The following is a 27,140-nucleotide window of genomic DNA, read 5'->3' as shown; positions in this document are numbered from 1 at the left end:
CGTTGTTTCTGCTCATGTATCTCGCCCGTCACACTTTACATAAAGCAGAGCCTCTCTCTTTTTGCCTCTGCCTCCCAGGAGAGGCAGCTCTGACCGTGTGTCCGGCGTCTGTGCTTCTCACTTCACTCAACAGCCAACGAGGGCTTCCCTGGTGGTGCAGTGGTTAAGAATCCACCTGCCAACGCAGGGGACTCTGGTTCGAGCCCCGGTAAGGGGAGATCCCACATACCGCCGAACAACTAAGCCTATGCACCACAACTGCTGAGCCTGCATACCACAACTACCAAAGCCCAGGCACCTAGAGCCCATGCTCCTCAACAAGAGAAGCCACCGCAATGAGAAGCCCGCGCACCACAACTAGAGAAAGCCTGTGCGCAGCAACGAAGACCCAGTGCAGCCAAAAATAAATAAATAAAATAAAAAATAAACACATTTATAAAAAACAACAAAAAAACAGCCAACCAGTTTCTGCTGTGCAGCGGGGTGATCCACTTATACATATATATATATTTTTTTTCATATTCGTTTCCATTATGCTTTGTCACAGGATATTGAGTGTATTTCCCTGTGCTATATAGTAGGACCTTGTTTATCCATCCTATATATAATAGTTTGCATCTGCTAATCCCAGCCTCCCACCCCTCCCCCACTTTGCATTTTGGATCATATTCCTGGGTAATTTCTGGATTTAAACATTTCTCTTTGTCTTTTCTTTTAAAAAAATTATTTATTTTGGCTGTGCCAGGTGTGAGTTGCGGCATGCATGCGGGATCTAATTCCCCCATTAGGGATCAAAACCCAGCCCCCTGCATTGGGACCGCGAGTCTTAACCACTGGATCACCAGGGAAGTCCCTTTTTGTCCCTGTTTTTACTCTCACTAAAGGCTCTTCAGGAATAAAAATGCTCACTTTTTAAGAAAAAAAAACCAGCCAACCAATTTGCTAACCATTTGCTCAGTATAAGTTTAATGGAGAAATATCTGTTTAAAACAATAGGTCAAAAAGAACAGCTCTTTTACAAACAAGTTATGGCAGTGACGAGTCAAAACCCCACTCTTGATTTCCTGTTCCTTGAACCCACCCCTAGAAGAGGGAAGAGGTGGGTGAGAAGGAAAGATGGGGCTGTTTAAATGTTAGCTGGAAGAATTACAAAAATACACTCTGATGTAGTAACAGGGTTGTCATGAAACATGCCATGGGGGGAGGGGCAGGAAGGAGAGGGGAAGGGAAAGACAACCAGATGGGGCTGGGCCCTGTGGGTGGAGGCCTGGAGACAAGGCCTGCCTCAGGGCCTTGGGGAGGAAGGAATCCTGATTCCCAGCCGGCAGGTCTGGGGCTGGAGACATGCTGATTTGTGGATCACCCGGACACCTGGGGAGACAGAAATGATTACAGGGGCAAATCTGACAGTTTTTCTGACCCTTCAGTTCTGTTTTCCCTAGTGCCTGAGACAGGAGGCAAAGAAGAGCTATCATTCACATAATTAGTCCCAAAAGCAACAAGAAGGGTTTCCCGTCTCCCTCTACATACCTGCTTTCCTGTTCCGCCCCCCACCCCCGGGTCTTGTGGCAGGACCAACAGAATGAAGGGAGGTCTGTGGGCTAGGGCTTCAAAGTCAGAAGGGGAGAACTGCCCAGAAGCAGTTCTCTCATCCCTGGAGTTTGGAATCTGTGTGTGGTAATTCATTTCTTCAGGCTAAAGAGAGCCCTCATTTATGGCTCTCTTTTATAATCCAAGTGCTAACTTTACCAATTTCTCACCAGGAATGAATCTGCTTACTTTCCACTGTCTAGAAGTTCAAGGCCAGGGACAGCAGAAGAGAGGAGGGAAGTATAGGGCCAGGGAAAGGGAAGGTATGTACCACGACCAGTTGTGCACTTTTCACAGGTCTGTCTAGAACTGGTCCTGCACCTCAGTGTCCTTCCTTTCTAGGACATCATTATGTAATAGGGAAGAACTTTTGTATCCTATTACATGTTAATCACTAAAGGGTTGTTGCCTATAAGCTTAAGTTATACGTAAAGGCCCATCTCTGGGAATCCTGCCTCCCAGGTAATGAGCATTCAGCTAAAATACCTTGGTTTAGCTCCCAGGAAACTTCCTGACCAGGCCCACCTGTGAATCACTGCAGGGAGGAAGAAATGAGCACATCCCCTCTGGAGGCTGATGGGAACCAGGAAATGTTGGACCTTACTCCCTCCCCTTTTAGTATAAAAGGAGCCTGAATTCTAACTCAGGCAAGATGGTTTGGTTTACCGTTTTCTCGGTTTGCTGGCTGCCCGCATAAAGTCATTATGCTTTGTCCCAAAACCTCATCTCTCAGTTATTGGCCTGTCGTGTGGCCGAGCTTAGACCCAGTGACAATTATACTTTCTGAATAAGGTTTTGGTGTTTTCTTTTTAAATTTTTTGGCCGCACCGTGTGGCATGTGGGAATCTCAGTTCCCCGGCGAGGGATTGAACTCACAACCCCCTGCGTTGGAAGCGCAGAGTCTTAACCACTGAACAGCCAGAGAAGTCCCTGAATAAGGGCTCTTTATCCCGTGTGTTAGGTGGCGCCATTTCCTCCAGACTTCTAAATATAGGTTGGTGTTGGATGTCTCAGGAGTTCAGAACAGCCCGGCAACAGGAGTCCCCCAGCCGTGGAGAAATCTCAAGCATGTGTGGGGGCTGGTTGGAGTATGTATAGGCGAAGAAAGACAGGCTTAAGGGACTCATAAATACACATTTGCACTGGAACTCAGCAACCATGAATGTGTGGAAAAAAGAATGAGTGAGATGGTCACAGAAGGAGAGCAATCAATAACACCCAAATGAGCAGGTTAATATCTGCAGTGTTTCCATCAAGAACTTTACATCTTGAGCAAAGCCACAGACAGAAGCTGGTTACCAGTTATGTTTCAGTGCCGCTCAGTGAAGCTTAATAGATAACTAGAAAAACCAATTACCTGAATAGGGGCTCAACTAGTTTTTGTTTTGTTTTTTTAAATAAATTGATTCTTGCTAATGTGACTGATTCTGAACTGTCTTTAGGTAAAGAAAATGGTTGCAGTTCAGAGTTAGACATGTCTTCAGTGTTCCATGAGGGTCCCTTTAAAGGAGAATATCTTTAAGATTTGAAAGAATTCAATCCATGCTATCTCTGAAAGATTTACCGTTAGGTCCTGTGCAGGAATGGCTTAGGAAAAATAGAATGCTTGTTAAGGATCCAAGAATATGACTTCAGAAACAGTGCAGGTTAATTCAGGGCCTTCGGAGATTAGTCATTCTGCTAAAATAAACACGGCGGGCTTCGGCTCACAACTTAATACACATACCCGTATTTGGTAATGGATGTTTTGCAAACAAGCCAGCCTACCTGCAAAGCACTACGTGGGCTGCCTCCCTGCTAAAGTGTGGATGCCAAAGATTCACACGTGTATTCATATACTCTGAAAGAAGATTTTTAACAATCTGGCTACCTTTGACGTACGGGAAGCAAAATAACACAGCACGTGCAGATTTTTTCCTCTTATGCCTCCGAGTCAGGGAGAAGCCCCCACCTGGGTAACAATGTCTGGGGAGAGTTTTTGAGCAACTGATTAGTTCTTTCTGTTAGGGGAAGTCTCTAGACTGTTTAAGGAAAGATATGAGATCCTGCAGATAAATCATATTCCCACACATGAATTAAGGCATATATGCTTGATGGTTGGGATTTTCTTAGATTTCCAGACAATTCCACCGTGCTGGTTCCCTGTGCCACTCAAAGTTACGTATAAGTTGATGGGCTGAGGAAAGCTAGTTTGTAATGCCTGGGCAATAAATTAGCATCTCTGATGTTTATCATCTGGTCTGCATTATAGGTACATGTATAAACATGTCTATGGGGGTAAGAACATACCAGAAGGGAGAGAGGAAAAGGACAAACAAACACAAAACAACAATGGCACCTGGAAAGAGGCAAAAACTGAGAAGAGATGATGATCCCTTAGTCCCTCTTCCAAAAGCGACTCAGGTCACTTGGGCCAGATTCTCAAAGCCTTGCTCAGGTTCCACTGGCTGCAAAGAATCAGCCCGTCTCTGGCCAAGTGGTCAGATGGACGAGTGATGTGTGGAAGAAAGAAAAGCAGAAAAGTGTCCTGACAAGAACTGGTCCTAACCAGAACTCCTTGACTGGGGGAGATTGGGAAAGTTTAATGGTTTCCATGGAAGCCAGTCACCTTGAGATACAGGGGGGGAAGGGAAGGGACAGCTAAGCCATCTTTGAAGGTGAAATAGCAACATCACAGCCACAGAAATCAGACTCTCTGCGAATGGCTAAGCGTAGGTCCAGTTCTCCGTTCTTAGTCTTGGAGGAAAGGTGAGTGAATGGTTTCTATGGCAACCAGATAGGAGGATTGGTCCACTTAACTGTCCCCATAGAAACTAAGCTCCTGGAGAGCTACAGAGGAATTAGTTATCTCAACACACTATTATCCCCATGGTAACCAGTCTCTTAATGGCAGTGGTCAGCGTCGAGAGCACTCCCAGGAAAATCTTTGCTCCCAGAGAGAAGGTGGGCAGGTGGTAGAGAGGTGGGTTTACCTCCCAGGCCTCCCAGGAGCTGAACCCCTGGAGGTGGTGTAGGGTGTGTGTATGTGTTTGGGGGCCAGCGTGCTTCCCCAGGCCAGGGAGGATGGCTAAGGCAGGGGTAGAGGAGGTTTCTTTTTGCCCCCAGCTCATTCGGGCCCCACTCACTCATGGGTTGAAGTGGACGGTACAGCTGGGAGGGGCTCCCCTTCCGGCTACGCATTACCATTCTGGTTCAGGGTGCGCCGGCGCTGGCTGGACTGCATGCTCAGGACCAGGTACTGCCTCATAAACTCACTGAACCGCTTCTGGTTGGCCAACTTCCGGGCCGACTTCCGGGCTCCGGTGAAACCCCCGAACCTCTTCTGCAGCTGCCTCTGCTCCATGCCCCCCACCTCCTCCATGCCGGGCTCTGTCCCTTTCTGAGCTTGGAAGAGGCTCCTGACACGGGGCATTCTCTTCAGATGCTGCATCTCAGAGGCTCTTGGCTGGTCAAGAGCAGCTGCCACGTGGTCTGGGTCAGCAGGGCTGAGCTGCCAGGAGCCCCTTGCCATGACCTTGGTGCACGGAGTCCAGAGAGGGCCGGAGAAAACCTTCCCTTCACACTCGAGGATGCACACCTGCAAAGATGGAGGTGGAGGAGGGAGAAAGACGAGGGACAGCTATTGGTCCAAGGCAATGAGGAGATCAAGCCCACGAGGAGATCCAGTCCTTCTGTCGTCTACTTTGGTGCCAACGCAAGTGCTCCTGAAGCACCCATTTATCAAGTACCGTGCAGCAGTTTTACATGCAGTTATTTAAGTTCGTAGAATTTCAGAATTGGAAAGAAGCAGAAAACTAGCCCGGCTCTGTCATTTCACAAAGAAAACTGGGGCTCAGGGAGGTGAGGTTAACTCACCACAGGTGACACAGCAAGTTAACAGAATGAATGCACCAAATCTGCACCGCGTTATAGCCTTCGTCGGGTTTTTGGAGCCAAACACAGTTCATCAGGGTCACCCATAAAGAAGAATTTTATTTTGTTCTCTTATCAAGCTTAGGAGAGGTCAGATCGGTTTAAGAAACTGGGGATTTCTTAAGTATGTAGTATGTAGTATGTAGTCACGTAGTTAAATCTGCATGGTTATTTTAAGGTCACCAGGTAAAGATCAACCTTGGTGTGATTCATTTTTCACCTCACACACACTAGTCGTCACTATCTGTGCATCAGTTACAGAAAATGGGGGTCAAACAGACTTGTGGTTGCCAAGGGGGAGGGAGAGTGGAGGAGGGATGGATTGGGAGTTCGAGGTTAGTAGATGCAAACTATTACGTATAGAATGGATGGATAACAAGGTCCTACTGCATAGCACAGGGAACTGTATTCAATGTCCTGGGATAAACCATAATGGAAAAGAATATGAAAAAGAATGTATATATGTGTATAACTGAGTCACTTTGCTGTACAGCAGAAATTAACACAACATTGTAAATCAACTATACTTCAATAAAAAATTTTTTTAAAAAAGAAAATGGGGGCCAAGACCTTGGGATGTAGGCAGGTTGGGCATTCGGGGAACATCGGACACAATCCAGTAGACCCGCCAGCCCCCGAGGAACTCCTGCTGCTTCTCTGTCTCTCCAGGCCTCTCCATTTCTCATCTAGACTACCAACCTGACCATGATATCTCCCACCCTCCTGACTGGTCCTGGCCTTGGCCCTTTCCTCCCACGTTCCGGTCTCCGATTAGGTCTCCTGGAAGCCTCTGCCTCCAACTTTTTTTTTTTTCCTATTTGCTGTTTTGACTTCACCCTGAATGCTCCTCTTTGTGTTTCTGGCCTTAGCCAGATGGAAACCGCCTTTCAACCTGACCTTGACATCATGGTCAGCAGGAAGCGGCAGAGCCCTTCGTCAGACCTCGGAGTCTTTGCTTGGCTTACAGGGCATCAAGAGTTACTGCTCTGCCTGGGCAGGTGTGGGACGTGACAAGATGTGTGTGTGCCTCATTGGCCTTACCTGGGGAGCAAAAACATCCACCCAGGGCTTCCCTGGTGGCGCAGTGGTTGAGAGTCCGCCTGCCGTGTCTTCTATCTCCATCAAAATGTCTGACCAACACATTAAGTACAATTTGTTAAGAATAAAGCCCACCTTCTCTTCTGGGGCAGAGGCTACCACCTGCCCATTCTGTACCCATCTCCCCTCTTCCTTACTAAGAGAGCACTTCTGGGACTTCTCTGGTGGCGCAGAGGTTAAGACTCTGCTCTCCCAATACAGAGGGCATGAGTTCGATCCCTGGTCGGGGAGCTAAGATCCCACATGCATGCCGCAACTAAGAGTTCGCATGCCACAACAAAGGAGCCTGCCTGCTGCAACTAAGACCAGGTGCAACCAAATAAATAAATAAATATTTTCTTTTAAAAAAGAGAGAGAACACTTGTTTTCTTCCTGAAGGCCACATATATGTTTCCCAACCTCCTTTGTAGCTGCAGAGTGCTAACCACTGGACCACCAGGGAAGTCCCTCAGTCTTATTTCTGAATCTTCCTCTCAACACCCCTCATTGCTTCAGGCATATGAGGTTGCTCTTAGTGCCTCAAACACAGCGAGCTCCCTCGCCTTCCCCACATGTCTTTTCTCACTCTGTTCCTTCTGATGGAATAACCTCCTTCCATCTATCCTTTGGGGCCAGCCAGGCTCCAGAGCTACTCCTCAATGACACCTGCTTCTGGCTCCCCGGCTGGAATTGCTCTCTCCTGCTTCTGTGCTCCCACAGAACTTTGTTCTCCACTTGTGGAAATTTGAATGCTTCGTATAATCGTAGCACCTTACAAGACAGAATATGACAAGTTAGGGACCACATCTTACTCATGGAGGAATCTTCTCCATCCAGTAAATAGGAGGGTTTCAAGTAGAGGTTTGTTACCCTGAGCTGTATTAATAAAGAATTCACTTTATATTTAGCTAAGCGTGACAAAGGGAAAACTTTAAAAAAAAAAGAAAAGAGAAAAGATGAGAAAGGGAGTCCCTGGAAGAACAGGAGCTGTAGCTAGTTGCAGCCAGACTCGAACTCCTCTGGCATTTAGCACATGCTTCTGATGTAGTGCTCGTCACCCTGTTGCAGCTCTTTGTTTCGTCTGTCCCATTAGACCAGGGTTTTTCGCCTTTTTTTGGGTCATGGGCTCTTCTGAGAATCTAATTATTCTCCATAAGGGATTCCCTCCCTTTCACTGTATAACTGCACATTCATGTCACATTTGCGTATAATTTTAGGGGGTTCATACATCTTCTAAAGCCTAGCCATGGACAGGCATCCGTGGACTCCAGGCTTAGGACCTCTTCACTTGGCTGCTAGCTGTGCTGTAGGGAGAACGTGTATGCATTCCGGGCATCTCATAGCTGGAGTACAAAGTGGAGTCCATAGTGAGGATGTGAAATGAAGAGAAACAAGAGGAGGAAGAGGGGTTCTGCAGCTGAGGTCGCCCAATGGTCACACTGGGAGATGCCTCAACTCTTCCTGTGTGCATCACCAAGGCATTGCATAGACTCCTTGGGCACCACCTGGTCCAATGGGTCCTACACCTGGGTGTGAATCTGAACCATCTGTAGAACTTTTTAAAACACAGAATTTCACAACCCAGTTAAACCTCTGAGGAATAGAACCAGGGTTTAAAGCTTATTTTTACAAGGCTCAGGTAACTGTGAGATTTGTCCTGGTTTGGAAACGACCAGTGTGGTCCATGTTCGTATGTTATAATGAGGTTCAGTAATGGGTCCAAAACTACATGGTGAAATAACAGTATAACCTGAACAGAACTCCAATGTTTCAAGTCCCAATCCAGGACACCTCCTAGTCAGCGACTTCTCTGTGCTTGCAATATGAATTGGTAGAAACTAATGGGAAAATAAGGATTCTATGAGACCAAAAAGTAAGGTTCTGATGGGGAAATTGCTCATTTTCTGCTGGACCAGAGAGAAGAAAGAGGTGGTATCCAGTGGGAGTGTTACTCTCACTCTCCTTCGCTGGTAAGGTTTCCAAGGAACACGTTTGCCCAGACCACCTGCTGGCCAGAGGTGGTGAGACTGGCCCCTACTGATACACAAGATTTTTTCGAGTATGTCTCTTCCATTTAGAGTTTCCTCAGAGATGCTGACAACTCAGTGAGATACATAGAGAAACCAGTTTTTCACACCCACAAACTCACTGGGGAAGAAAGAATGATGGGCAAATTCCATAGATGGGGAGGGTGGACTCTAGAACAATGGAGCTGCAGACCTGAGCGGTCTTTATGAACCCCTACTGGGGTTTTTTAGAGTGCAAATTCTCAATCTATACCCCTGGAGATTCTGATGCAGTAAACTGAGGGTGGGGTCCAGGAATTTGCATTTTCAAGCATCCCAGGTGATTCTGAGGCTGGATTACACTTTGAGAAATCCTGCTTTGGAGCTGGCTCTGAGGAGGAAGAAACCATCATGGAACATGGTGGTTGGGGACTCCTTCAGAGAGTCACTCGGGTCTGCACTACGCCTGCTCCTGAAACACTTTGAAGGAAACTGAGTAGAACCAATTTGTACTTTGTTCTTTTAGATCACCATCCTATTGGGTTATTGCTCTACAGCAGTGGGTCTCAATTGGGAGCCATTTTGCCCCCCAGGGGACATTTGGCAATGTCTGGAGACACATTTTGTTGTCACACAGTGGGTGGGAGCAGGGATGCTACTGCTATCCAGTGAGTAGAGGCCAGCTGTTACTGAACACAAGGTTGTGTGCCCGACGCACAGTGACGCCAGACAAACCGAAACACTGGAGTCTGGAACAGAGAAAGGTTTATTGCAGGGCCAAGCAAGGAGAACAGGTGGCTCATGTTCAAAAATCCCAAACCCCCTGATGGTTTTCGGGGAGAAGTTTTTAATAGGCAAGATTTGGGGTGACGGCTGCAGGGTGTGTGACTTTGTTCTGATGTGTTGGTGGTGAGGTTTTTAATAGGCAAGATTTGGGGTGAAGGCTGCAGGGTGTGTGACGTGTTGGTGGTGAGGTAACAGGTGCTCCAGGAATCTTGTGCTCAGCCTGGAGTTACCATCCTCCTAAGGATGAGGGCCTTAGTTCCCACAGAAGAACACAGAGGTGTTGTTATATGTATCCCTTGAGGAGGAACCCTGCCCCAAGTCTGCACTATTGTTTGATTGCTCCCCCCTTGCCCCTGATTAACAACTGTTTGAACCTACCCTTTGGAACTCAGGGAAAGTTCTGGAGGCTGGATGAAGCCTATTTCCCACAAAAAAAGAAATGGGGGACACAGAAGGATTTGTACCCAGGAGGGTCCCACAGAGTCCTGCTCTGTTCCACAGGGACACTAGCAAACATCCTACAATGCATAGGACAGCCCCCTCCTCCCCAACAAATAATTATCCAGCCTAATATATCTACGGTGATGAGTCTGAGAAACCCTATACTACAGAGTCAAGGAGATAACAGGAAAGCATAGGTAGCACTGGGAAAGCCAGTAGAAGTGAAACAGGAGGGAAGGGAGCAGGGCATAACCTCTCAAAGAATGACATAGCCCTAGAAGATATGACATAAACAGGTTAGAACCAACTAGGTCCAAGACGGTGGAAGATTCGACTTCCAGTGGAACGTTGAGCCTCATTACACACTCACTGTAATACATTAACATCTAAATGACACACCTACAGGTGCCATGACAGTTCCAGGGCTGACCGTAAAAGGTCAAGGAGTGGGTGGTGGTCCAATTCCTGGACGTCTCCTCCCTCTCTGCAAAAATAGTTGGAATAATCCTCCCATTCATTAGCCTGTGAAATTACCCAGCCCATAAAAACTAACCACCCCATATTTCGGGGCCTCTCTCCTTATGAGATGGCTCACCATCTGTCTGTGGAGTGTGTTTCTCCCAGGGCCGTTCTCACCTTTTGAGATGGACGGCATTCTGTCTATGGAATGTGTATCTCTCGAAATAAATCCACTTCCTACCTTTCACTTTGTCTTTTACTGAATTCTTTCTGTGATGAGACATAAAGAATCTGAGTTTCATTAAGTCCTGAGACCAGGTGTGTGATCTCAATTAAAAGACCGTGGGTTCCAGTCCCAGCTCCCAGCCCCAGTGTTTCAAGTCCCAATCTGAGTTGTGCGGTTTCAGAAGTGTAGAAGTGTAGAGGTGAAATGGACCTTTGGAGCACACTCGGTGGGATCCTCGCAGAAGAGGAGCCTCAAAGTGCTTCCTGTATGGTTCTGCTCCTTCCATTTACAGAAACAGGTGGGAGCTGTTAAGCCCAGAGGCTATCAGATCTCCTGTGAGCCCCTGAGTTTCTCAGCCCAGATGGTAATTAGGTTGTGTGTCAATCAGAGAAAATGAAATGCTACCATCAAACCAGATGCAGAGCCCACACCGAGACTCAACATACTATTAGATGAATTAGGTACTAACAAAATGGTCTCAATTCTTGATTTAGGAGAAGGTTTTGGGCAAAAATGAGGAATCCAAATTTGCGACAGCATTTGTAGCACCAGATGGGCCTATGAGCTTAATGCCTAAACTCTCTGGTCTGAGGGACCCACCAGCTTCTTTCCAGAGATGGGTTAATGGCCCGTTAAGTGAGCTGGACACATTTTCACAGCCCACACTGATGACATTGCTATATTAAGCCACAGTGCCCAGGAGCATCTGGAAAGTCCCAGATTGGTGCCAAATTGATCTGTAAAGCTGGGCTTGGGAGGAAACTGAGCAAAAGGCCGTTTGGATGTCTGGGATCGAAGATTAGGGAAACAGGCCCACGAGCCCATTGGAAGGAAAAGAAGCAGCTCATTGAGTTTGTCACGTTTCTGCCACTAAGGAATCCAACCACTTCTGACAGAGAGACATTTGAGATCTATTTGCTTTAGGAGGTTCTGCCAGAATATGAGGGCCAATGCAAGCGGGCCAGCAGAGGAATAGTACAAAAGAAAAACGTATTGGGAACTCCGACTGCAAGTCAACGATTAAGAATTTTCATGTAATGAAGACAAACTACTAGCAGAAGGTAGTTTCTTCTGCTTTTAATAGAGTTTTAGGGAATTTAAATAAATTTCCCCAGACCTTTCTTGGGAGTCACCTTCTTCTTTGTCTCTGAAACAACTCAGTGAATCTAGTTTTTTTCTTCTTCAGCTGAGGGTGTAAGTACCGTTCACAGTTTAGCTGAAAGCCCAGGACATTGTAATGGTTTGGGGGGGTGTGAATCATTTACTGACCAAAATGATAGTCTACCAAAAAGACAACCATACTTGGACCATTGCCCTGGAATGAGAAATAAAGAAATTTTTGATGAAGCCAAGGGTCCTGGGAATAGCTCAGGATTACACCATTTGGTGGAGGGATTGGGGAGCTGACCCTTGCCTAAATATCTGAGTCCCCCATCATTCACAGAGTGGACATACTCAAGGGTTGAAAGATTTGGAAATGAGATGTGGTTGCCTCAATTCTAGACATCTCATAAAACTTTAAAAAAAATAGGTTAAAAGTGAATACAAGCTAGAAACCAAACAGGCAGCCAGGTCCTCTGGGGGTCAGCAGGCACTGGTAGGGATTATCCCTCACTGTGAGGCTAGAACTGGCCATGTTCTAAGTGTTGTCTGGACCCCAGAGATTGAAGATGCTGTGAAGAAATGGAAACAGGCTCCAATTTCTTTACTGGCTTTGAAAGACACCAGTGTAAAAACTGTGCAGTGCCTGCACCTATTAGGAGACTAAAGGTCTTGCAATTTTACAATTTCCATGGGACCTCTTAACTGAGTACTGCTCTGTGGCACACACTGCAACATGCTGGGGATACCCAGAATAATCAGCAAAGAAAGCTCATACCCGGTGGTGAGAGACCAGCCGATGCAAGTAATCATCAGAGAGCAAAGGAGCTAGGGGCTGGCTCGATTGGGGCCAGGTGGAGAGTCAGCAAAGATTCTCCTAAGAGGTGAAACCTAACCTGGGTTTTGAAGAATGAGTAGGATTTATTGGCCGGGGGGAGGAGGGAGAGCCATGAGCAAGATAGCAGGTCAGGTTCGTGGAGCCGTGGAAAGGGAAGGGAAGCCTGGATTTCCCGGAAACTATGGAAAGTGATGGAAGCCCAGCAGAGAGGAGGTGAGGGGTGTACCTTTGGGCGTTACCTGCTGTCTGGGGAGAGCGGACGGCCTGGAAAGTGGATGCGGCATCTCAGAAGGAGGTAAGAAGCAGGGAATCTTGGCGATTGCTTATGTTCAGGGGGCAGGAAAAGGAACAGGACCGCAACAGGAGGCAGAAAAGGAAGAGTCATAGTGGGGAAGAGAGCCGGGTTCACCCAGAGGGGACGAGGAGAGGTAAGCCTGCACATCTGCTGGGGGTTCTGTGGTTAGGAGCTGCTGGTGACCTCCAAGAGCAGCTAAGGAGTGAGGCAGAGGCAAGGGGCTGGAAGTCACAAGTGTAGATACTCTTTCAAAAACATGACAACGGAGGGAAGGAAAGAGCAAGTGGGAGAGGGGAAAAAGGAGAAATTCCCAGCAGGAAAATCAGTGGTACAAAGGAAGAAGGAAGCAAGGGCAGGAGGACAGATCCTGAGATGGCAATGAGGAGGCTGGAGAGAATCTGTCCCTGGTGGCCTCTGTTGTCTCAGAACAGGGCTCCCAAGGTCAAGGTGTCCCGGGAGTGGGAGAATCATAGCGCTTCCCAGTCAGGTGCGATGTTTGTTACAAACAAATCCCCTAAATCCATGAATGCTTTACTTCGTAAAAAATAAATTAGAGCAGACTTAGGGTTATCCTTACAGTTGAGGTCCTAACACTTTTTTTTTCTATTGTGAAATACACATATCATCAAATTTAGCGTTTGAACCCTTTTCAAGTGTACAGCTCAGTGGTATTAAGTATTGATATATTCACATTGTTGTCCTACCATCACCTCCCCCAACCATCTCTAGAACTTTTTCCTTTCCCCAAACTGAAGCTTTGTACGGGTTAAACACTAACTCCCCTTTCCTCTTTCCCCAGCCCTTGGCAACCCCCATTCTACTTTCTGTTTCTGCGAATCAGACTACTCTAGGAACCTAAGGTAAGTGGAATCATACAGCATTTGTCCTTTTGTGATTGGCTTATTTCACTCAGCATACAACTTCAGGGCTCCTCCATGCCATAACATGTGTCACAATTCCCTTCCTTTTTAAAGCTGAATAATATTCAGCTGTATGCATAGACCATATTTTCTTTATCCATTCATCTCTCGATGGTCGGTTGAGTCATTTCTACCTTTTGACTCTTGTGAGTAATGCTGTTACGAACACGGGTGTACAAATATCTGTTCGAGTCCTAATGCTTTTTTGAGTGGGAGATAAAGGGTTGCAGTTAAAGCTCGTGATTCAGGAATTGTTCACAACTTTCAGTCTTGTCTAGGCTGCAACCTCAGAGCCTTAAAAGTGTGGCGATTATGAGATTATTACTTAATCAACTCCTTCACTGGTTTACGTGTAAACTAGTTGTCTGCTCCGTTTACTAAGACCAAGGGAAAGGTTTGGTTTTGGGTGAAATTTTAAGCCTCTCTGGGTTGCACAGAAAAGGCAGGTGGGCCTTCTGTGTTCTAGCCAAACTCAGCTTTTCTCAGTTCCTTAATTGCCACTCCAGTCCCTTGGAAGGCATTTGCACGTGTGCCCCCTCCCCTCCCCCACGTCTCCCTCCATTACCTGGGCACCTGGGGCTCTTCTTCCCTGCCTCTTCACCTCAGATCTTCTTTCGGTTTCCTTAAAGACTTAGTTCCTCCAAAAGCCCCCTCTGCCCCTCTAGACTAGGTTGGGGTCCCCTGTTCTTGCTTCCCCGGGGCTCAGTAATTACGCTCATGGAGGGATTGGGGGTTCTTCTCTCCCACCAGTTGCAAAAGCCATCCATCCGCTCACCTCAGGGCCCTTGGCCTAGTTCAGTGCTCAGCACATAGTAGGTGCTCAGGAAACCCATGATGGCTGAATGAGGAGGATGGATGAACTTTGAACGGGTTCTCTGGGGATGCGCTTCATGATTCGGTGGTTATTACTGTTCAGAAAAACAGACTTGGAAACCACTGAGCTGGTACAGGAGGAGCTTGGTGTTTGGGTGCGTCGGGGGCCGTGTCTGCTCACATTAGGGTGTTATCCCAGCGTGAGTACTTGGTTCCTATATTTGTACACTTGCCTTAAGGAACAGTAGGCGAAAGTTTGTTCTTAAAGGTTGAGGAGTTTCAAACATGGCATCTTTTGAAAAGAGTTTACTTGACTACAAAGAAAAAGTAATTGAGTTATATTGGATTTAATAGGAGAGGAATAACTAAACTATAATGAAAGCAGTTGACAAAGCAGCTTACTTAGTAAAAAGAAATTTAGTGCTCAAATCAAAATTTAAAATACGAGAGAGCATTTAGGTGTTCATTGTAGAACTGTCTATAATATCAAAACTGAAGGGCAATATACATGTTCAACAGGAGGGGATTGGTTAAGCAAAGTATACTGTATTCATGGGAAGAAGTAATTTCAAATAATGTTAATAACAGGGGAAAATTATCCTTGTGTAACATAGCAAGTGAAAAAACTAGGATTCTTTCTCTGGTGGGATTAAAGGTGATTTAAATTTTTTTTTTTTTATAGTTTTTGAAATTTTCAAATTCTCTAGAATGAGTATGCATTATTTTTTTATTTTTATTTTTTTGCGGTACGCGGGCCTCTCACTGTTGTGGCCTCTCCCGTTGCGGAGCACAGGCTCCGGACGCGCAGGCTCAGCGGCCATGGCTCATGGGCCCAGCCTCTCCGCGGCATGTGGGATCCTCCCGGACCGGGGCACGAACCCGTGTCCCCTGCATCAGCAGGCGGACTCTCAACCACTGCGCCACCAGGGAAGCCCAGTATGCATTATTTTAATGATGGGAACAAAATGGCAGCATGGGTGGGTCTTTATATGAGCGTGGTAAACTGGAAGGATGACAGGGTTTGCTTTCAGAAGATGCTCAAGTCCACATCTGTTTCCTACAGACCATCTGACACTAGGAGAGTCACGTGACCTTGGGGGAGGGAGGGGAAGACAGGCCTGCTCCTGGACCTACCTCAAGGTTGAAGCTGTTAAGAGCGGGGCGGAGCTTCTCTCTGCAGGCCATACAGTCCTTCTGACAGCTGCTGGACACGCTGGAGAAGAGGCTGAGAAGCAGGAGGTCACAAAACAGGATTTTCATGGTGCAGGAGCTGGAAGCAGGATGCTAAAACACAAGTGAGGGCGGGTGGCAATTAGCACAGCCCTTCTGTGGGGGCCAGTAGGGGCTGGAGACCCTCACACAGGGGATGCGGGAAACACACTCTTCTGAGGGGACAGTGCAGCTGGGCCTGAGATTCCACCTCCCAGGAGGGAGTGGACTGTTGAGAGCACGGGTGGCCCAGGCCTGTCTGCCAGGCGTAATGTTCATGCAGGGCTGGTGTCTGGGCTCCTGGGGGGAGCACCCCTGCGATTCCTGCCACTCAGCTGACCTCCACGTGCACGAACCCTTCCAGGGAGCTAAAGGCCTCACTTTGCAACTTACCAGTGTACGGCCTGAAGACAATGTCTCCCAGCCTCAGTTTTCATAACTCTAAAAGGGGAATAGTGGTACCCACCTTGTCCCAGGGCTACTGCAAAGATTAGACCCATAAGGGACGTTTTGCAAAGTGTGGTGATGAGTGAGATGTGTGAAATAGATTTACGTGTGACCGATCCTCCCCAGACTCCCCTGCCTCTGCCAGGAATGCCCCGAGGCCCAGAATTCACTCTTCCAGGACGGTTCTGCTAGGTTCCTTGTCTGTTTCTCCTGCTAGACGTGAGCCAGCTTCCTGAGCACAGAGCTAGTATGTTCACCTTGCTAATCCGTGCAAAGCACAAGACGAGGCTTTGCAGAACCAGGCTTTGAAGTTATCTATTGAAAAATGAACAAAGAGGGACTTCCCTGGTGGTTCAGTGGTTAAGACTTTGCCTTCCAATGCAGGGGATGTGGGTTCGATCCCTGGTCGGGGAGTTAAGATCCCACCTACCTCACAGCCAAAAAACCAAAACATAAAACAGAAGCAATATTGTAACAACTTCAATAAAGACTTAAAAAATGGTCCACATCAAAAAAATCTTAAAAAAAAATGAACAAAGGGACTATTCTAAGGTAATAGCTCTACTGGTTATTAGTTAGATCAGTTGTTTATATTCTTTATGGAGGATTGTCTCAAAGATGTACAGTTCTTCCTGTTTCCCTTTACATTTTTCCTGTGATCGAGTCTCCTGAATCAGAAAGCTATTTTCTTGGACTACATCGCTTTGGGTCCCTGTAGAACCATCTTTATTTGGAGGATTAAATGGAAAGAGGAACAAGGGAACTTTCTGGAAATGTGAATGTTCTTGATTGAGGTGTAGGTCACAGGGGTGTATACGTTTGCCAAAACCCCACTGAATTGTACATTTAGATTCTACTGAGAGAACGTAAAAGCCTCGCTGTTCAAATGCAGTCCGCAGATAAGCAGCATCCCCTGGGATCTTGTAAGAAATGCAGTATTTCAGGCCCTACCCCAAAACCACTGAATCTGGATCTTTTAGTGAAATGGAGCAAGTTAATTGGAGAAGGAGGGGCATCCAGTGCCAGTGGCCATGTTGGGAGACCACCCCAGCTCTCCTTGGGCATTATCCAAGCATTTCGTACCAAGAGGATGTCGAATGAAAGATGCTCAATCAATGTTTGTTAAGTCAATGAGGTGACATTTGAGATGGCTTTTGAATAATGAGGAAGAGTCTGCCAAGAGGACAGAGAAGAGGGCGTCTGAGAGACACAGAACTACCTCGCTTTCAACTAGTGACTCCAACTTTTCAAAGGCTTGTTGGAATCGGGATCACAGCCTTGGGGGTGGGGGGTGAGCAGGTGACTTTCCTGGGGCCCCCTCCCTAAGGGAAGCACTTGCTAAGAGAGAAAGGGGCTCGTCTAGATGAAACAGGGTCATGTTGGCCATCCTAAAGGGTCTGACTTTTACCCGACAGATTGGGATGTCTGGGGTTAATGAACAAGGAACTTGAACATCTATTCAGATGAATATGTCTCAAATGCGTTTTCCTCCTATACCCCCAGGGCTAGCGCCTTAGCTGAGATCTATTGCCTTGGTTACTGTGATCTTGCCCTCTAATTAGTCTGCCTAATGATCCGCCTCCCCGACCAAGCCATCTCCACATGTGATGATGTTACTTATGCTTAAAATAATTCTGTAACCCCCAGCGGGAGTCAGCACTGCTCCTGCCCAGCTCTCTGGCTTCAGCTCCTGTCACTCACTCTTGAAGCTCCTCCATTTCTAGTGAATCACGCATAATTCCCAGCTCCATCGGGTCCTTAACGCCTACTGCGCTTTGGCCCTTGCTGTGTCTTCTGCTCAGAATACCCGCCTCCAGCACATACTTCATACACACCTCAGGAATTATCCCCTCTGGGAAGCCTTCTCCAAGCCCTGGTCTGGGTTAGATGAGTCTCGTCTACTCCTGTGGCTTCGCAAAGCAGTACATCACACAGGGAAGCAAGCGAGGCCCAGGGGCCTGTCAAATAGGCACAACAGACCTCTGAGACGGGGTTGTTGGGATTCACGTTTTCTCATCTGCTGATCGCTAAAGACGTGGGTTCAGATCCCACGTCTGCAAGTCACCCTCTCCGGTTCTTATCTGTAAAATTGGGATGATAGTAGTACCTATCTTATTGGACGATTAATGGGTTGATGTTTTTCAGCAGTTAAAATAGCACCTGGCACAGAACAAGTACAACGTAAAAGCTTGTCAGAGAAAGAGCCTAGGACATAGCCTTCACTCTGTGATACTATCATTGTCTTTTGCGCGGCCCTTAGCACTCTACGTGGTAAGCTTGGACTTGTGTATCTATGTCTCCCACTGGCTGTGAGTTCCTGAAGGGCAGAGATCTCTGTTCTATATGGTTCTCTGAATTTCCAGCACCCAGCACAGGGCCAGGCACTTAGGAGGTGCTCAAGAAAGTTTGATAAGTGACAGTGGAGTATCTCAGGAGCCCTCTCCCTTCTCCTTCACAAATGGAGAACTGGGGAGTGTCTGGGAGCACCGGCCCCCCGGGGGCCCGGGATGCTCATGGCACGGGAGCCACTTCAGGACCTGTGTCAGTGACAAAGAGTCTAGTAGCTAACTTGTTCAGCTTGGTGGGGGGGTGGGGGGTGGGGGGTGGGTTGACGGGGAGGAGTGGGAATGAGTTTTGCTCCAGATCAAGGCAAGATGCCATCCTAAGCTGGAACCCCATGCCCGTTCTGGAAGAAGACTGGTTGCCAGTGGCCGGGAGGCATGGTTGTAACGGTTAGCTACGTGCTAAGTTTGCACTGGTGCAACGTGTTGGTAGACAACCCAGGGAAACTCATCACCACTTACAGGCTCTTTTGAAGAGAACACGTATCTTGAGTTCCAGACAGCCACCATATAAGCAAAGGTCTTAAACTGAGGACCGCTTGGCTAGATCTTTTGTTTAATTTGGTGATTGCCTTTACGTTTCTTGTTCTACTCAATTTCATTCTAGGCGGGAGACGGTTTTGTAGGATTTGTCCAGCATGCTATGCTCTCTATGGCCACATGATGGCAGTGTCTGTACTTCACAGAAGACGGAAAGGCGGGGAGAAAAGGGACTGTTTGCTTCCTAATACAAGATTGCAACACATGTTTGCACGGGCTGAGCTGATAAGTTGTGGCAGATGTTAATGAAGTGCTCTCCTGCCGAGGTTTTTCATGAACTTCATTAACCGTGGCAACTTGCACATTCAGGAAATGTTTGATGGATTGACTGCTCCTGTTATCTCAAATTCTGGGTAAATGGGTTTTTAGGATGAGTTGAGGAAAGAAAATGAACTCCTGGGACATTGAGCATGTGTTCCATTTGATACGTTTCCTGCATGTAAAATGTGGGCCTTTGTTGGTCTGGCACTTGGAAAACCTTATCAAATCTACTTGGCATTAGCCTGGCCCTCCTTGCTGGTCCAAGGTACACTTACCTCTCTTCCCATCTCTGACCTCCCTATCCCTCCACGTCCTACCCCGCACTTCTATCTATTTAAAAATTTAAAATTTAAAGTTGTATTTTTTTCAGAAAGAAGAAAGTCATTTTTATTCAGCCAATTTGCTTATTCCATTCCCCAAGGCTAATCAAGGCATGTGATTAATAATATTCCCTTAAAATTGCATCGTGGGAAGTGTTTTCACTTAGACTTAATGAAAAACACTTGGGAGCAATTGAGTGCTGGGGAGGCATGGCTGGTTATTATCCTTGTTTATGAATTAGCATGAGTTTAAAGAGTATTTGATGCTGAAGGCTGAAGTTTTTATTTCTTTTTCATAACAATGTTCCAGTCACACTGAAACAGAAAGATTGATGAATTTCAGTAGGCATTTAGCCTGTAAAAGAAGCCAGAAGACAGAGATTTCTACCCCTGGCTTTTAACTAGTAACTCCACCTAGTAATTAAAAACCAGTCATTACTCAACGTTATTCATTCTCTTCTGCAATTCAAAGAATCCTTAAAATGGGAATCACCACACAGTCCAACTCAAAGATGGTTTCTGATATTTAAATGAGATGAATATAAATAAAGGCTCAAAATATATATAATAATCCTTATAAAGGGGACGCTTTGTCCTTTTTGGTACTCCTCACAACCCTCGAACAATTGTGTTCTAGATTAAGACTAAACTTTCTTGAAAACTCAATAGAAGTTTTTTATTTTTGAGAAGACTTGACAACATCTGTGTGCTTTGTTGCTCTGTGTATCAGTTAATGTGAAGTAAAATCAAGGTGAGTAATGAGTTAATTCCCGAGTTATGTTTGATCTTTGCACTCTGTGTGACTTTGGGCAAGTTGTTTCACCTCTGAGGGCCTCAGTCTTCTCACCTGCAAAATGGGGGTAACAATAGTTGTTGTTATTGTTGTTCAAAATTGTACAATAGAGACCATCAGTAAATAAAACTACCCTAAGTGTGTTTGAATTTTACATGGCTTGTATTCACTTAGTGAACCAAACTCAGCTAACCCTTCTATGTGGGGATGCTGTGGGTCTGGACATCTTGTATTGAGTAAAGAAATGTTTAATTGCCTTTTATTTCAGTAATAACACCTCATAAATTAATCGTGCCTCACTCTTTATGAAGATAAAATACCGCTGTGTTTAGCTTAATCTATTTGCTTGTAATCTTGCTTCCAAGGGCAATGTCATTAGTTGCTTATCTGTTTGGAGGATTACATATGAAGATTTAGCCAAAGCTAAAAGTTAATTGAGTTTTGTCTTATGACCTATGAGAAAGCCTGTAATTTTAGTGCTTCTAGTGGAGAAGAGAAGATGACAGATATGCCTTTCTGCTAGAGGTATATCTGTTCCCGTCCTTCTCATCAACCACATATATAAATATTGTTCTTGTAGGTTACAAAAGAGTTTTATATTCTTATACAATCCTATAACCTGGGGTTAATATTATCCCCCCTTTTGAGATGAACATATGTTCAGAGAGGTTAAGCAACTTGCCTAAGGTCATCCAGCTTATACAAGAACCAGACAAACTCAGGTGTTTTGACTCTAAAACGTGTTCTGGGAAACCGTAAGTTCCACACACTAGTCCTGCTTTGGAAAGGTTGGCAAATTCTGGTGGCATCTCGTTGGGATGGTCTCTGTTTGCATTTAATAGTAATCACATTATTATTATATTTAGCATCTTCTGTGCCAGGCACTGTGCTGATTGCTTTATAAGCATCTACCCTATGGGGTAAATGCTGTTGTCCCCATTTTACAGTTAAGATATTGAGGCTTGAAGAGGAGAAATAACTTGAAGTGGCAGAGCTGAGAACACAACCCATCTGATTTGCAAGCTCACGCTCTCACCAGACCTCTCAGTGATCTCGGCAGGGGAATCTCCTGGTGGTCCAGTGGTTAGGACTCTTCGATCCCTGGACAGGGAACTAAGATCCCACATGCCGCAGCCACAAAAAAAAAAAAAAAAGATTTAGGCAGTTTTCTGTGTTCATGTAGATGAATTCATTGTAAGGAGCTCCTTTTGTCCTGAACTCTGGGCTCCCCCTCTCTGATGACACCCTCTTTATTGTTGCCTCTCCCCAGTTCCTGGAGGAGTGTTTCGTTGCCCACCAGTACGGGGGTTTGTCTTCCACACGCCCCATTTCTTTAACGCAGACGTGACTCCTACACTGAGCTTTTGCTTGTTCACCAGCTATGACTGAGGCCCCTTTATTTCTTTTCCTCCTCTGACGAATACACTTGCATCCAAAAAGGTCCCTCTTCTGCTCTAAATTTCCACCTGGGAGGAGAGGATGGGCACAGAGGAGGTGAAGGGCAAAGCACGCCCCCGCCCTGCACAGAGCGGGTGTGCCTGGAGCTGGTGAGCAGTGAATGAACAAAAGCCCTCTGCTTGGAAGCCAGAGGCCTGGCTCTGCCCTCACCTGTGGGATCTTGAACAAGGCCCTTTCTTTCTCTGGGGCTCAGTTTCCCCTTCTCCAAAAAGAGGCAGTTATAATAGATTAGATGGTCAATATTTTTGATATTATAAGTGGCCAGATATTTGTTACAGTAGCCCAGCTGGGGCTCAGGAGAGTGCCACATTTTCTTTCTTTTTTCTTTTTTTTAAGTCTTTGTTTTTATTTTATTTAAAAATTTTATGTTTTTTAATTTTTGCTCCCACCCTCCTCCCCCCGCCCCCTGCTAGGGATTGAACCGGGGCCCCGTCGAGGAGTCCTAACCACTGGACTGCCAGAGAAGTCCCAAGGGACACATTTTCTATCAGGGTTGCCACAAAAGTGGAAAGGTGTCATCGCTCTTAACTTGGATCTTCCTGATTCTGGCCCACGGTTCCACATATACTGTCAAAATAACTTAAATGGATTTTTCAAAGCTTTTATTTACTTTTACAATAAAGCCTCTTAAGGTTCCTTTCAAAAAGATTAGAAAATACAGATAAGCAAAATAGCAATGGATCTAGATCAATAATCTTCAAACTTCTTTAACTTTATACTTCTAGCAATCAGACCGTCTTGAGCTCACCTTCCCAATTTACTTAGAAAAGTTACATACAATATAAATCCCACTAAAGTGCAAATTCAGAAAGATAAGATAACCACATAGAAAATTAAGCCTCAGTTTCCCAAAGCCCAGTGGTCTGTCGGGCACCCACGCCCCTTTTGGAGACCACTTGGCCTAGACTCGTTAACATCTAATGACATTGGCCACAGCTCTGAGGACAGGCTGCCAGGTCTGTTTTCCTGGCACTCGGTACTGCGGGCTCCTATCAGTAAGCGAAGCACGTTTCTCGGCTGAATGAATGAAAGGATGAATGGGGACTTGGTGGGGGAGGAGCACAGGACAAGTGTGAGCTGAGGGGAGGTTGGCTCTGAGCCCTGGTGGCAAGGCAGAGCCCTGGGTGTGTGCTGGTGATGCGCTGACATTTTCACTGAGACCCAGGACTCCTCGGGGGCCAGTTCCACAAGTCACATGCCGAGCCAGGCCCTTCAGAGCTAGCGATGCTGTGTTTCTGCAACACTGAGGCAGCAACCAGTATTTGAACAATCACAGGATCGCGGAAAATCAAGACCGAACGCGATCACTGGCTATCCTCGGGAGATGCCCAGAAAATCGGCTTGCCCCCCAAACTGGTGTGCCCTAAATCTCACAGCCAGTGTGTGGTGAGAAGGAAAGCAGCGGGTGGAGGACCTATAGGTATTTACATAGAAGTGTTTAGAACATCCAGTTTGCCTAATGAACTCCCAGCCATTCGAGCCACCGCAGGCTGTCATCGCTGTGACTCCTGTTCTCTGGGAGGGGCCCATCCCCTCCCTAGGATATCTGATGAGTAGTTCCACCCAGATTCACATCAGGTAGATTTCCTTCATGGGAGCTCTGGGGCTGGGGGCGTGAGGCTAACTGAACCGTGGGGATGAAAGCGTAGAACACTCACCCTAAACCTCCCATCCCTACTGTGCGTGTGTGTGTTAGCATGAAATAGGCATGTAGACAAGTTTAGCTCACTACCTGGCACATAGTAGGTTCCAATAAAGGTTCATTTCTTTGACCTCCTTTTGTGCCCTTGTCCCGGCTGCCACCTCCCTCTCCAAAGCCCTTGGCTCTTCCAGATTCTACCTCCTTCCCTGCCCGGTTCGAATCCCTGGAATCTCTGAGCAAGGACTCCTTCCCCCAAATTCCTCCAGCACTTGCTGTCTGGACCACGCAATCCAGGACTTAATTACACCCAGCCTCGCATCATCCACGAGTTGTTTCACTGTGTGTGTTGCCCCGCGCCCACCCCGTTAGTTTGTAAGCACCCCTGGCTCGAAGAGGGGGATGCAAAGGAGCCAGCAAGGCTGAACTGAGTCCCCTCTCTGCCACGTCCTCAACAAATTATTTAACCTCTCAGCTTCAGTTTCTTCAGCTGCAACATGGAGATAATGATACCATCTCTCACGGCTTGTTGCCAGGGCTAGTGGGTGTGAAAGCGCTAAGATGTAAATCGTTGTATGAGTGTAAAGGGCTGTTATTATCACCTCTGTTGGATCCACCCTGCCTGGTGGATACCTGATTGAATACAGAATAGCTTTGTGACAGCTCCTGTCTTGGGCTCCAGAGAGCACCCGTTTGCGCCTAATCCTGCAATTATTCCCTTCATTGACAATGCAAAATCGGCAACCTCTAAATCCCCCAGTACCCTCAGCCTTCAGCTGATAAAGCCAGGGCTGCCGCCCCTGGGAGAACAAAACTGCACCCCCTGAATGACCCCAGGCTGCACCACAGCGCCCTCGATGGGCAGCACAGGGAACGGTGGAAGCTGCTCCTTTTACCAAGATGGTGGTTGGGGGCAGTCTTTCCAGGGACCCTCCCCGGCAGAAGACTCAGCAAGGCCAAAGGAACACGAATGCTTTTTGTGAACGGTATCACAGCAGCGGTGGAAGCGTGCAGACTTTTTCCCTGCCACACTTTATAAATGAGAAAGAGGAGTGTGTCTGCAGTAGCTACCCCCAGGAAGCGAGAGAGCAGCAGTTTCCCTGGGAGGTTTTGATAAGAAGCCAAGCACTTACTTTTCCCCCCCCTATGTTGAAAACTCCGGTTTAGGCTTGCTGGCGAATGCCATGAAAAGCTCATCTTTTGTTAGTCTGCCAACCAATGTTATTGGTTATAATTGGGACAATTATGGGCTGCTCAAGGAAACGAAACACAGATGTTGAAGCCCAGGATCGGGGTATTCAAGTCCAAAGCTGCTTGCTTTAAATAGTCCATTTCCCGAATCATCCTGCCTTACTTGAATTTCCCCCAGAACTTGTCCATGTTCAGAATGAGATGGGGGAGGATGGGATGGGTAGCGGTGGGAGGGGAAGGCAGACGCGAAGGGAGAGCCGCACAAAGAGAGAAGGAGGAAAAAGGCTGAGCCAGAGAGAGTTTGGATGACTTCTGAACATCGTATTCCACAGGACCCCGGCAGAGACCTTTAGGTGGGAGAGACGGGCAGGAGGAAGAAAGATGCAAAGGAAGAGAAGAGACCTCCAAAGGATTCAGCGTCTGGAGACCAAGGTCAACCTTGCAGAAATCTACGCGGAATTCACACACAGCGACTGCGATCAGCCACTTAACTGGTGGAGCACAAGACAGGGTCTGATTTCCCCCGCATCATTACTAGCGATTTGTATTCAGTGCCTAGGGGAGCAGGGTTCCCTCAGGATTAAAAACCCAAATCTGAATCAAGTTGAGTGACATGCTGAAAACAGCCTGCCCGCCCTATGAAAAGAAGTCAGGCGCAGAGAGAAATCACTCACAAGGGTGCTTGGAGGGCTGGGGGCTTCTGGAGGGTTGCCTTGAAATGCAAGCCCTCACACCCACCCCCAAGTGCCTGCCGCTCCCCTAACCTCACACCTATAACCACCTTTTCGCCACAGACAGCAGCGACAAAGTAGGGGCCACAGCTGGGGAATCAAAACTTTTCCTCATCTCCAAGTTCAGCTCTTCTTCGGCATCTCTCTTCAGGATAAAAGCCTCAGCCCTCCCCTCCACCCCCCATCCGAGCCCAGAAAAGAAGACGAATGAAGGGATAATCTCACAGGAGGCCAGCAGCATCCACACTGGACAAAGGAGAGGGGCTGGGGAGAAAGCCCTGCCGCCCGGCTACTTCCCCAGGCTCTCAACAGCGTGTCTTGGGGCTGGGGCTTGCTTGCAGTCACCTACCTGGGAGCTGTCAGTAGCCAGGCTCCTTCGGATGTGAGGCTCCCCGGTATCAGCCACACCAGCATATATACGCTCCCCCCCCCACACCGCGCCCCACACAGCCCTCCCCTTCCCTGCCCACCTCGATGACACAGACACACGCTGACCCCCTTAATCAAGCGAGCAGCAGAACCTACCATCCTTCCTGGCTGTTCCCCGCCCCCCTGGCTCTGTGCTCAGACCTGTGACATCCCAACCTCCCCGTCAGTCCATTCCCAAGCCTGCTTTACCTGGGCTCTGCTCAGCCTGGATCCCACAGCTGCCTTCCCTTTGCTTCCAGAGGCGCTGCGAAGACTGATGGGGAGCTCTGGCTAGTCAGGAAGAAAAAAAGCCTCCTGGTGACAGTGACAAGGCAGACCCCAGTCCTGGAGTCTCCTTGAGCAACCTTTGTGCCTGAGGAATGAACAGGGAGTGGGCAGAAAGGGGGGAGCTCCCACCGGCACCGAGAAGCCCAGAGCTGAGCTCAGATGAGCCCCCTCCTGCTGTCACCACCCCACAGGCAGCAACAACTAGGCCACTCAAGGGAGTGGCTCCACCTGCCATGGGCCGGGGCCAGAGATGCCTCACAGGTGCCCACCCCGCAGCACAATGGAAGATGCTGAGATTTTAGACTCAGCATGAAGTGTCTGAAATTCTGGTTAGAGCAAGTTCTCTGTGTGAACCTCAGGTCCTCCTTCTGTAAAGGGGTGAAATATCTCCCAGGACGGTTGTGGGTAGAAAAACGAGATTCTGTTTGTATTTGGAACCTTTGAGACATTTAATAAATGCGAGTTCGGCATCCTCTCCATCCTTTCACATAAATCATTCCGACTGGATCTGAAACTCCTCTCCCAACATCTACCATCACAACAGAGTGTTTTTAAAGCTGCTGCTCTACTTTAGGGTGTCACCACCAAGCACCCACCCCTCAGCGTGGAGCCTCCTTCCCTTCCCTTCCTTTCCCTGTGGGAAGGTAGCCTCAGGGTCAGCCCAGGCAGGGAATGTTTAGATTCTGCAGCGTCCTTGTGGAACCCTCCTTTCCCAGCTGTAGGTGAATTACAACATGACCTCCTCCTTGGCCCTCCCAAGAAGATCCACAAAATATTCTAGAATCCCAGGGTTTGAGCCTAAGTGGTCCAAGGATCTTCAGCGCTCTCTCATGTGGCGAGTCTGGCTCTCTGATGGACCTGAGACTTGGTGGAGAAGGATTAAAGAAAACATCTGCTCTGACTGCTAATGGATATGGGCTTTCTTTTTGGGGTGATGGAAATGTTCTGGAATTAGATAGTGCACATGATTGCACAACATAGTAAATATACTAAAGCCCCACTGAATTGTATGCTTTAAAATTGTGAATTTTATGGGAAGTCTATCTCAA

The 27,140-nt window shown here is 47.3% G+C and overlaps 1 protein-coding gene across 1 annotated transcript; it reads right to left on the bottom strand.

The window, feature by feature from the left end:
* Positions 1 to 951: 951 nt before the first annotated feature.
* Positions 952 to 25,939, bottom strand: PNOC (prepronociceptin). Its single transcript, XM_032634649.1, has 4 exons — positions 25,745 to 25,939; positions 15,599 to 15,748; positions 4,716 to 5,167; positions 952 to 1,371 (listed from the first exon to the last, which is right to left on the bottom strand). Exons 2-3 carry the CDS (start codon positions 15,722 to 15,724, stop codon positions 4,763 to 4,765), a joined length of 531 nt encoding a protein of 176 aa, XP_032490540.1. The 5' UTR covers positions 15,725 to 15,748; positions 25,745 to 25,939; the 3' UTR covers positions 952 to 1,371; positions 4,716 to 4,762.
* Between the last annotated feature and the right edge of the window lie 1,201 nt (positions 25,940 to 27,140).

Source organism: Phocoena sinus, chromosome 6, assembly GCF_008692025.1.
Source record: "Phocoena sinus isolate mPhoSin1 chromosome 6, mPhoSin1.pri, whole genome shotgun sequence".
In the NCBI taxonomy this organism is placed as follows: domain Eukaryota; kingdom Metazoa; phylum Chordata; class Mammalia; order Artiodactyla; family Phocoenidae; genus Phocoena; species Phocoena sinus.
The sequence above is the reverse complement of the archived record's forward strand: the minus strand, read 5'-3'. Positions and strand labels throughout refer to the sequence as shown.